Consider the following 12,215-nt stretch of genomic DNA (forward strand, 5'->3'; position numbering starts at 1 on the left):
GTGTGTCTCTCTCTGTGTGTGTGAGTGTGATGGTGCCTTTCTTAACCGCTCTCTTTCTGTTCCCCCCGGCTCCCCGGCTCTCCCCTTGCCATAGCATGCAGTGCCGGCCCCCCAGTGCCCCCCAAGTCAGTCTGCTTGCCTTGTTCCTGTTACCCTCTCTAGGTGGCGAGGAGACTACGGCGGCAAGAAGCAGCTCTGGTTCCCCGCCAACTACGTGGAGGAAATCATGAACACCTCTGTGACGGAGCAGGATGAAGCCGTGAGTTTGGGCCCCTCTGAATGAACCCTTTCTCTGCTGCCATTTATGACATCCTCCCACTGGTACTGAGAGGGAGACGCCTCTGTTTCCTCCCTCCCTCCCTCCCTCTTTCTCTCCCTCCCAGTGTGGTGTAGTGGTTAAGAGCGGTAGTCTCGTTATCTGGTGAACCGGGTTCGCTTCCCCACTCCTCCACATGCAGCTGCTGGGTGACCTTGGGCCAGTCACACATCTCTGAAGTCTCTCAGCCCCACTCACCTCACAGAGTGTTTGTTGTGGGGGAGGAAGGGAAAGGAGAATGTTAGCCGCTCTGAGACTCCTTCAGGTAGTGATAAAGCGGGATATCAAATCCAAACTCTTCTTCTCCTTCCTCCCTCCCTCCCTCCCTCCCTCCCTCCCTCCCTCTTTCCCTTCTTTCCTTCCTTCCTTCCTTCCTTCCTTCCTTCCTTCCTTCCTTCCTTCTTTCCTCCTGAGCTCCCCCAGTTCCCATCTGCACAGACCCACTCCCAGATTATTATTATTATTATTATTATTTATTCAATTTATACACTGCAATGTACCTGGAGGTCTCAGGGCTGTTCACAAACAGGACCACAACATATAAAATCAAACTGACACACCTTAAAATTGCGGCTGGTTTCGTGGAGTATGAGACTTATCAACGGCTCCTAGCCCCCTGTTTAAGATGCGAGGCTAATGAGTTTCTTGATCCACCGTTACGCTGCTAGAATCTGCAGCTAGAGCTCTGATCAATTGAACTGATGGATCAATTGAGGTCTGCAGGCTGTGTTTGTACAATGCCCATTGATTGTGGGGACGGGTGGTTAAAAGTGAAATGAATGTGGTTCATTTATGTGTTACTTTTGTGTCTGGGGAGCGTAGCAAGAGAAAGGTAGGGATTGAGACCTCGAGGTATCGCAGATAGGGATCGCAGTAGGGATTGAGACCTCGAGGTATCGCAGACCCCCTGTCTTTTGTTGGTTAACCGGCACAGCTTTAAAAACAAGAACAATAAATGAAATCCTGATTTCTCCCCTCTCTCTTTTTCTCTTGTTCAGTCTGTGGAGAACAGCCCTCTGGGCAACTTCCTGAAAGGTTTCGTTGATGTCCCTTCCTGCCATGTAGGTAAGTGTCTGAAGAAGCAGGGACTGGAAAAAGGAGGGGTTATCAATGCACCCCCTCCTTGGGGAAGAAGGACTGAGTTTGAATCCAAACAGGACAGTATCCTGGAATACAACCTTCCCTGGGCGTGAATCCTAGCGCTGCTTGTTTGTGGTGGCGCTGTGGTCTAAACCACTGAGCCTCTTGGGCTTGCCGATCAGAAGGTCGGTGGTTCGAATCCCCGTGACGGGGTGAGCTCCCGTTGCTCTGTCCCTGCTCCTGCCAACCTATCAGTTCAAAAGCACACCAGCGCAAGTAGATAAATAGGTACCGCTGCAGCAGGAAGGTAAACGGCGTTTTTGTGCACTCTGGTTTCTGTCATGGTGTTCTGTTGTGCCATAAGCGGTTTATAAAATTTTTATTAAGGTTTTTACATTAGAAAAAAGAAAAAGAAAAAAATACAAAATACAAAATACAAAATAAAAATTGTTAAAAACAGTCAATCTTTCCATCACATTATTTTTCATTAACTTGTTTCTCGGACCTTCTCATACCTCCCTTTTTTGTATTCCAAATCAAATTATTAATTCAACAATTTCTTTCCCAAATTACGCTACCCAAATCTTATTTTTAAATTATTACAATCTTGAATTTTTACTTGTATAAACCCATTTTTTCATATTCTTTTAACCCATTACAGCTAGAAACCACTTAGTTCCAATCCAATATTGTTCTAACATTCATTAATTTCGCAACGCTGTGCCAGAAGCGGTTTAGTCCTGCCAGCCACATGACCTGGAAAGCTGTCTGTGGACAAACGCCTCCTCCCTCGGCCTGAAAACCAGATGAGCACCGCAACCCCAGAGTCGCCTTTGACTGGACGTAACCATCCAGGAGGGGGATGCGGGTGGCGCTGTGGGTTAAACCACAGAGCCTAGGACTTGCCGATCAGAAGGTCGGTGGTTTGAATCCCCGCGACGGGGTGAGCTCCCGTTGCTCGGTCCCTGCTCCTGCCAACCTAGAAGTTCAAAAGCACATCAAAGTGCAAGTAGATAAATAGGTACCACTCCGGCGGGAAGGTAAACGGCATTTCCGTGCGCTGCTCTGGTTCGCCAGAAGCGGCTTAGTCATGCTGGCCACATGACCCGGAAGCTGTATGCCGGCTCCCTCGGCCAATAAAGCAAGATGAGCGCCACAACCCCAAAGTCGGGACCTAATGGTCAGGGGTCCCTTTACCTTTACCTTTTAACTGCCCAGGGGTCCTTTACCTTAACCTTTTACCTGCATTTTATAAAATTTGCCTCCCACTTGATTTTAGAAAACCTCAAAGCAGTTTGCTAAAGGAATAAGGCCCTGAGGTTATTAGTGAAGGGAATTTAAACATGCAAAATTATTGCTTGAGAAATTAATCTGCTAGGAGCAGATGAGGGCAAAACACCTGTTCCCTCCTCCCAGTTGCGCTTGGAAGCTGCCATTTGGAGACCCTGGAGCAAATGTGGAGGTTGGTGAAGTGAAGGACATGAGCATAGCTGCCAACGTTTCCCTTTTTATAAGGGAAATTCTCTTATTCCGAATAGGATTCCTCGCAAGAAAAGGGAAAAGTTGACACCTATGGACATGAGGCAGGAGTTGGTAATACAGGTGAGCTGTGCACAAGCAAGCTGCCGGCCAGCTCTGCTGAGGCTCTTTTTATTAGCACAAGATGCAAAACCAGTCAGATACATTTTGGACTGTGAGCTTTACACATCTTCCAATCCCGAGACCGTGGGGTGGTACAAGGTTATGTTGGCACCTGTTTCCACCGTGTCATTTTCCCCTTGGACAATGTATGACAAAAGAGACAAAGGTCACAGACAGACCACTAAGAGAGCAAAGGTTAGACAGAGGGCATGATGTTCAGAAAGCTGTGGTTTTGTCTAAGGGGGGGGGGGAGGAGTGTGCTCCACAACCCAGCGATCATTCCTACAGGTTGGGTTGTTCGGCTTCCGCCATCTCCCCAGGACGAGCCCGGCTTTGCCCATCTCAACGGCAAGCCAAATTGGCTGCGTTCGCTCGGAAACTGGAAGGCACACCAGTCAAACTGAACTGGGACTGGGGAGCCTCGGTAGGAATGTTACAGGAAATTGTGGTGGGGTTTGTGGGGTTTATCGGGGCAATGAAGAGGGAGCCTGTCCATGCAGGCAGCATCTTCTTCAGTGGCTGGCTTCCATCGAATTGTGGAATTGTAGAGTTGGAAAGGGACCATCTGGTCCATCTCCCCTGCAACGGGAGAGCAGGAACTGTCGCTTGCCCTGCGTGCTCCTCCGCGGAGCATTCCTGCGTTGAGAGCCTCTTCCAGTAAAGCCAACCCCTCTGGTGTCCTTGTAGTTATCTCCAAAGACGGGAGGAGCTCCAAACCATTTGTCTTCACCATCCATTCCCAGCAGATGACCCACCCATCCCAGTCGCTGGACGTGGCGACAGACACGCAGGAGGAGCTCAACGACTGGGTGGCCAAGATCCGGGAGGCCACGCAGAATGCAGATGCCAGGGTGAGTCTTCCAAGAACTTGTTTTCCTCTGCCCTCTCCAACACTTTTTCCTTTTGTGCCATGGCTTTGAAAGCCTGAAGACATTGCAAGCCTGATGGGGGGTTGGTTTTTGCTGATCCACAAGCCACTCTAGAAACCTTTCCAGAGTCAGTAATAATAATAATAATAATAATAATAATAATAATAATAATAATAATAATTTATTATTTCTACCCCGCCCATCTGGCTGGGTTTCCCCAGCCACTCTTGGTGGCTTCCAACAGAAGGTTAAAAATACAGTAAAACATCAGTCGTTATAAACTTCCCTAATCAGGGCTAAATGATTGCAATGAGTGAACAGTTCCCAGAGTCTTGTGTTGGGGTAATAATAATAATAATAATAATAATAATAATAATAATAATATGCTGCCCATCTGATTGGGTTGCCCCAGCCACATTGGGTGGCTTCCAACAAAATATTAAAACACAAAACCCACAAACGTTAAGAACTTTGCTATTCAGGGCTGCCTTCAGATGTCTTCTAAAAGTCAGACAGTTGTTTATTTCCTTGACATCTGATGGGAGGGCGTTCCACAGGGCAGGTGCCACCACCAAGAAGGCCCTCTGCCTGGTTCCCTGTAATACCACTTTTTGCAGTGAACAACAACAACAACAAAATTTTAGCAGGTGCATGCCTGAAATCAACAGGTTTCAAAGTGTGGGTGCTGCCCCACAAATGTGGAATGGGTGTTTTGCGACATTTATAACAGTGCCAGTTCCGCCAAACATTATAGATCAGTTGTACAGTACTGTTGTCAGCCGGCTCGCTCTATTTCACGAAAGTAATTATTCATATGGATGGATCAAAACGAACAGATGCTCCGTGGAGTTTTTTCTTACCTTTTCTGCCGTTTGTGTATCCTGTGCAGATGCAGGAGGGGAAGATCATGGAGCGGAGGAAGAAGATTGCCCTCGAGCTCTCCGAGCTGGTCGTTTACTGCCGCCCGGTGCCTTTTGACGAAGAGAGTGAGTCCTCTCCATCTCCCATCCAGTCCCACGTGCAAATAGGGGGCAGACATGCCCCGGGGGAATCTCTTGACCCATCAAACTCCTGTCTCTGGGTACCTGCTTCCTTCCCTGCCTGGTGCTGGGATGCCCCTCAAGACCATCTTGGCCTTTGAGCCAAGAGGAGTCCAACAGGTGCCCAAAATTGGCTTGAAACTCCCCAATATCTGGTCATTCATTCATTCATTCGAGGGAGGAATCTAAGGTAATATTCAGGCTATCTGCCCATCTACTTTTCCAAACACAATTCAAAGTGTTGGTGCTGACCATTAAAGCCCTAAACGGCCTCAGTCCAGTATACCTGAAGGAGCGTCTCCACCTCCATCATTCGGCCCGGACTCTGAGGTCCAACGCCAAGGGCCTTCTGGCGGTTCCCTTGCTGCGAGAAGCCAAGTGACAGGGAACCAGGGCCTTCTCGGTAGTGGTGCCTGCCCTGTGGAACTCCCTCCCACCAGATGTCAAAGAGAAAAATAACTACCAGACTTTTAGAAGACATCTGAAGGCAGCCCTGTTTAGGGAAGCTTTTAATGTTGAATAGGTTATTGGATTTTAGTGTTTTGTTGGAAGCCGCCCAGAGTGGCTGGGGAAACCCAGCCAGATGGGCGGGATATAAACAATAAATTATTATTATTATTATTAGCCACATGCAGCCTCTCCCGGGCAGGGGATGAAGGCTCCCGCTGCCCGGGAGAGACTGCGTGCAGCTATCCTATAAGGCAGGACAGCAAGCGGGATCACTGCGCAGCTTATGGGATTCAGAATTTTTTTTTCTTGTTTTCCTCTTCCCAAAACTAGGTGTGTCTTATGGTCTGGTGCATCTTATGGGGCGAAAAATACGGTAGTTTTCTTTCAAAAGAGAGTGTTTCCCCAACCCCGCTTGGACGGGGGAATCTTTTCTCTCTTTCCAGAGATCGGCACGGAGAAGGCCTGTTACAGAGACATGTCTTCCTTCCCGGAGACCAAGGCGGAGAAGTATGCCAACCGTGGGAAGGGCAAAAAGTTCCTTCAGTACAACCGCCGGCAGCTAAGCCGCATCTACCCCAAGGGGCAGCGCCTGGACTCCTCCAACTATGACCCGCTGCCCATGTGGATCTGCGGAAGCCAGCTGGTGGCCCTCAACTTCCAGACCCCCGGTAGGTCAGCCCCCTTTCCTTACAGCAGCTGCAATCAGTGGCTGATCTCTCTCTTTTTTCCCTTTTCCCTTTCATTGCAAGCTTTATTGACATTTGGAAAAACAACAATTGCCAAGCACCAGAAAGAAGAGGAATATCAAGAAGATTGGAAGAAATTTAAGGACGATTTGAATAAATATTGTAATGTAAATAATTAGAAGTCACTTGAAGGTACCAAACAGGCCTAGGAATAAACTGGGATTTAATTAAATAAATGGGGCCTAGAACACTAAGAAAAGTGAATAAGATAGATAATAACTGGAAATATTTTGTCTAAGAATGATATTGGAAAGCTGTTACATGCAGATACAATGAAATTCAGAAAGGAGGGACTTGAAGAAGTCAATAAAAAATGTAAACAAAATTGGGTCTTTAAGAGATATGGGATTAAGAATACTTTTTCTTATTGTTGTGGCCTTGGTTCAGTTTTTTTGTTTTTTTTTAGTATTGTATTTTTTTCCTATGGTTTTTTTTTCTTTTTTGCTATGTTTTATTTGTTATAATTGTGAAAAACTCAATAATTTTTTTTGAAAAAAACAAAACAAAACAATTGCCAACCACAAAGTGTTGTCTTCCAGGACAAATGCACGTACGGATATTAAGTTTGCTGTCATCCCCACAGTATCAAAACTTGGAAGCTCTAAACGCTTAACATTATAGGCAATTGTTAAGCGTGTAAGGGCAAAAGAAGTAATTATAATTTTGTTTATTTTTTTAAGACGAACCCCAATTTTTATTTTTATTTTATTTTTAATAACATCTTTATTGATTTAAAGTACAATCATACAATAAAGGTAAGTACAACAGAGTTAAGCACAAAAAAGAGAAAAAGAAGAAAGAAAGAAAAAGAAGGACAAAAAAGAGTTTAACAGTAGCAAGGAAATGTCAATTAAAAAATAAAAACCAAATATTTATACAACATCAAATCAAATCGAAAAGTATACGGAGAATGGAAATTATATAATATGAAGTATATGAAATCACATAAACAAAAAACTTATGAATCTCTGAAAGTCACAAAATATGCATTCTTAATGGATTCACTTGAAAACATAAAGCCAAATAAACGTAAGTCTTTGAAAGTCTTGGAAGATTATACAAGTCTCTGAAAGAAGCAATGGGTCAGATTCTCATCTGGTGAAAACAGTCTGTAAAGCTTTGTTTATGGCGTCTAACGCTGCTGAAGTAGTTTGCAAACCGACGTTGTGAACAGTGATCCCGGATATACCCACTGTTCCGTGGAATTCTTCTTCAGCAGAGCAGAAGGATACAGAAATGCTTCATAAACCCATCTATATGGGGAATGAGAAAGTAAAACAACATTGCTATGGATCAGAGGTCATAAAGTTATGTACAGTTATACCTTGGGTTGAAGCAGCTTCAAGTTAAGTATTTTTGGGTTTCGCTCTGCGGCAACCCAGAGGTAGCGGAGCCCGTTACTTCTGGGTTTTGCTGCATGCGCTGACGCTCAGAATGACGTCACGCGCATGCGCAGAAGCGGCGAAACGCGACCTGCACACGCGCAGACGCACAGTCGCGTGTTACCTTTGCTTCAGGATGCGAACGGGGCTCCGGAACGGATCTCGTTCGTATCCAGAGGTACCACTGTAGTCACTGCCTACTGACTATTGTTTGCAACACAGGGGTTAAATTGTTCCCTTTGCTTCCAGACAAGCCTATGCAGCTGAACCAGTCGCTCTTCATGCTGGGGGGCCGCAGCGGATACGTGCTGCAGCCGGACATCATGCGGGACGAGCTCTTTGACCCCTTCGACAAGAGCAGCCTGAAGCACGTGGAACCAATCACCGTTCAGCTGCAGGCAAGTGAGAAGAGGATGAGGAAGAGGAGGAGGAGGGGGAGACTGGGGCGACCCAGCTCCAGCTCCCGTCCGGTGCTTTTCGGCGGGAGAAACTGTGCCGTTCCTTTTCCTATGCACTGTGTTTGGGGGACAGGAGGCGGGCAGGTGTGGAGGACTCCCTGGTCCTGAATGGGGTCACTGTGCCCCTGAAGGACCAGGTGCGCAGCCTGGGAGTCATTCTGGACTCAAAGCTGTCCATGGAGGCACAGGTTAATTCTGTTTCCAGGGCAGCTGTTTATCAGCTCCATCTGGTACGCAGGATGAGACCCTACCTGCCCACGGACTGTCTCCCCAGAGTGGTGCATGCTCTGGTTATCTCCCGCTTGGACTACTGCAATGCACTCTGTGTGGGGCTACCTTTGAAGGTGACCCGGAAACTACAACTAATCCAGAATGCGGCAGCTAGACTGGTGATGGGGAACGGCCGCCGAGACCACATAACACCGGTCTTGAAAGACCTACATTGGCTCCCAGTACGTTTCAGAGCACAATTCAAAGTGTTGGCACTGACCTTTAAAGCCCTAAACGGCCTCGGCCCAGTATACCTGAAGGAGAGTCTCCACCCCCATTGTTCAGCCCGGACATTGAGGTCCAGCGCCGAGGGCCTTCTGGCGGTTCCCTCCCTGCGAGAAGCCAAGTTACAGGAAACCAGGCAGAGGGCCTTCTTGGTGGTGGTGCCTGCCCTGTGGAACGGCCTCCCACCAGAAGTCAAAGAGAAAAATAACTGCCAAACTTTTAGAAGACATCTGAAGGCAGCCCTGTTTGGGGAAGCTTTTAATGTTTAATAGGTTAGTGTATTTTAGTGTTTTGTTGGAAGCAGCCCAGAGTGGCTGGGGAAACCCAGCCAGATGGGCGGGGTATAAAGAATAAATTATTATTATTATTATTATTATTATTATTATTATTATTATTATTATTATTTGCATTTGAATTTGCTTCCTAATGCCACTAGCTGGAAACCTCAGGAGGGGAGAGTGCGGCTCTCGCACTCGGATCCAGCTCGCGAGTTTCAGGTTGGCCAACATGAGAACAGGATGCTGGGCCTTTGGCCTGGTCCAGTAGGCCCCTCTTAATGTTCTGACATCTTACCCTTTCTGCCTAGCTCAGTGCCCCCCTTCTCCTCCCCACAGATCCTAGGGGCCCGGCACCTCCCCAAGAACGGACGCAGCATCGTTTGCCCCTTTGTGGAGGTGGAGGTCTGTGGCTCCGAGTTCGACAACAGCAAAAACAAGACGGATGTCGTAGGTGAGAAGCTGCGGTTGAAAGACAGACAGACGAGACAGACAGATTACTGGCCTTTCTCTTCCCGCAAAGCAAAACTAGAGCTCCAGGCCGGTTTGCTCTCACAACGGGGGGCTTCCCCCCTCCCCCCTGCTCATAGCATGTGTATCTTCTGAGTCATTTCCTACAGTCTCGTGGCTTTGCATAGTTCCTAGTTTCCCAGAGGTGGGGTCAGCAATTTGTGTTCGTGACAGTTTGAACGACTCATTCATTTAAGGTTATAGCAAATTCAGGTTAAAAACCTCCAAGCCTGCTACCTTCCAGGGGAGTTTGTTCCCCTGTCAAACTGCTCTTGCCCTCAGAATGTTCTCCCTTATGTTGAGTCAGAATCGTCTTTCTTGTAAGTTGAAGCCATGGGTTCGAGTCCTGCCCTCCAGAGCAGGAGAAAACATGCTTGCTCCATTTTCCATATGACATCCCATCATATATAAAGACCAGGACTAGCCACCTGAGAAACAGTTTCTACGCAAATGCAATTCTGGTTCTAAACTCAGCATAAGGAAAACAAAATAAAAAAATTCCTTCCAGTAGCACCTTAAAGACCAACTAAGTTAGTTCTAGGTATGAGCTTTCGTGTGCATGCACACGTCTTCAGATACAAATCTGAAGACGTGTGCATGCACACGAAAGCTCATACCTAGAACTAACTTAGTTGGTCTTTAGATCAAATCTGAAGACGTGTGCATGCACACGAAAGCTCATACCTAGAACTAACTTAGTTGGTCTTTAAGGTGCTACTGGAAGGATTTTTTTTATTTTGTTTTGACTATGGCAGACCAACACGGCTACCTATCTGTAACTCAGCATAAGGAGTCTCTATTGTATATTATTGTATTTTAAAATGGGGTTTCAGAGTTTTTAGGGGTTTTTGAATGTTTTATGTAGTTTTTCAATTTCATTGTTCTGTATGGGACAATGACAATATAGATATTGTATATTGTATATCGTATATATTGGAAGATGGCCATCCATGTCTCGTCTCAGTCTCCTCTTTTCCAGACTAAACATACCGAGCTCCTTCAACCGTTCCTCATAAGGCTTGGCTTCTAGACCCTCTATCATCTTGGCCACCCTCCTCTGCACACCTTCCAGCTTGTCAATATCCTCTTTACATTGTGTTGCCCAGAATTGGACACAGGACTCCAGGTGGAGTTCAGAGGTCTTGGCTTCCTCACAATCTCCTTGTTTCATTTTGATTTTCTCCTCCTCCGCTCCCAGCTGACAACGGCCTCAATGCGGTTTGGCTCCTCAAGCAGTTTGTCTTTGACATCAACAACCCCGAGTTTGCCTTTCTGCGCTTTGTGGTCTACGAGGAGGACATGTTCAGCGACCCGAACTTCTTGGCTCAAGCCACCTTCCCTGTCAAGGGCCTCAAAACAGGTATGCGCTGGATCTCTCTCTCTCTCTCTCTCTCTCTCTCTCTCTCACACACACACACACACACATACACACCGCTTCCTTTCCCACACTGATTCATGGCTCTCTCTCCCCATGATCCAACAGGGCCCATTCTCCTTTAAAAAAATAAAATACTACATTTTCAGTTTTTGTAATCGCAATATCCATACGTACATCAATAAATTCAAACCTCGCTCTTACCAGAGCACCAACCTCCTCCCGCCCCTCTTCCTGATTTCCGTATATATTTACTTTAATCTTAGCATTTCTATAACCACTTTTTTATCTTCTCTCTTGTTTCTATATTTCTCCTTGTTAAATGTAAATCAGTTCCTTATGTTGTCATTACAAAACATTTCAGCTCAAAGCTACAAACATTTTCAGACGTTTACAATATTCTTTCATATAGCATATAAATTTGCTCCAGTCCTTTTGAAACAGTTCGTCACGCTGATCCTGGATCTTCCCTGTCAGCTTTGCTAACTCAGCGTATTCCACCATCTTACTCCGCCATTCTTCCAATGTTGGAATCTCCTGTGATTTTTGTTTCTATTCTCTGCCCCAGTCCCACTGGCCACGGGTGCCGTGGAAATTATGTAGTGGCCCAGTGGGTCTTCCTTGACAGTTGATATTTTTATATTAACAGTATTATTATTATTGTCGTTGTTGTTATGAGAGAAGAAAAGGTTATGGCAGGGTCCCCCAAACTCAGGCCTCCAGCCATTTTGGGACTACAATTCCCATCATCCCTGACCACTCATCCTGGTGATGGGAGTTGTAGTCCAAAAACAGGGGGACAACCCAAGTTTGGGAAACTCTGGGCTAAGGAGTAAACTCTGCACAAATCCAGAGAGGAATCCCTAAGACGGTTGGAAGGTGTCTTGTACGCCTCCTTCTGGCAATGCCTGCAGACCAGCCGGTTCCAAATTTATTGCTCCTCTTTCACTTGCATTCAACTGTGGTCTCTGCCTGCAGGTTACAGGTCGGTGCCCCTCAAGAACAGCTACAGCGAGGACCTCGAACTCGCTTCCTTGCTGATCCACATTGAAATTGTCAATGCCAAGGTAAGCAAGATGCTTGCGGTATCTGATCGGCTGCTTCGCCCTCCACTGGCAGATGGGCATCTAATGCCCCATGCAATGGGTTGCCCATGGTTAAAAGCAAGAGTCTGTAATTCTGCGTGGACCCTCTTGGCTTTGACCTTAGCATCAAAATACTTAGAGAAAGGAGCTGCATTTACTAACAAAATGTGGTTGTGGTTCTCTCAGGGTTCCAAGTTAAAATGCATTTAAGAAGTGTCATAATTTTCCCTCGATTTTACTGTTTTATCTTTTGGGGGGGGTTGTGTGTAAATTTTTAATACAATTTTCTGTTTTACAATTTAGAATATTCATTTAAACAACCTTAAAATGCCCATGACTTCCCTTCTTCTCTTTCCATGGTACATTTTGCATATCACAAATCCCTGCATATTCAATCCATTATTGTATCCACCAAAACTTGTTTATGCTGTTGAATTTATCTTAATGCTGCCGACATTTTCAAGTGTACACAATTTCCCCCCATATATTCAGT

General features: G+C 46.1%; 2 protein-coding genes across 2 annotated transcripts in view; one reads left to right on the forward strand and one right to left on the reverse strand.

Moving 5' to 3' along the window:
* NAPRT (nicotinate phosphoribosyltransferase) overlaps positions 1-12,215 on the reverse strand; it is a 221,860-nt gene that overhangs the window by 143,387 nt on the left and 66,258 nt on the right. The window lies entirely within an intron of this gene.
* Positions 1-12,215, forward strand: part of LOC309349049 (1-phosphatidylinositol 4,5-bisphosphate phosphodiesterase gamma-1-like) — a 94,275-nt gene that overhangs the window by 77,074 nt on the left and 4,986 nt on the right. The window contains exons 21-29 of the mRNA XM_081874916.1: positions 163-259; positions 1,315-1,381; positions 3,725-3,888; positions 4,796-4,892; positions 5,840-6,064; positions 7,774-7,922; positions 9,092-9,206; positions 10,461-10,622; positions 11,616-11,704. Coding sequence (XP_081731042.1) covers positions 163-259; positions 1,315-1,381; positions 3,725-3,888; positions 4,796-4,892; positions 5,840-6,064; positions 7,774-7,922; positions 9,092-9,206; positions 10,461-10,622; positions 11,616-11,704 — 1,165 coding nt within the window. The remainder of the gene's footprint in view (positions 1-162; positions 260-1,314; positions 1,382-3,724; positions 3,889-4,795; positions 4,893-5,839; positions 6,065-7,773; positions 7,923-9,091; positions 9,207-10,460; positions 10,623-11,615; positions 11,705-12,215) is intronic.

Source organism: Podarcis erhardii, assembly GCF_964252035.2.
Source record: "Podarcis erhardii genome assembly, chromosome: 8".
Taxonomy (NCBI): Eukaryota; Metazoa; Chordata; class Lepidosauria; order Squamata; family Lacertidae; genus Podarcis; species Podarcis erhardii.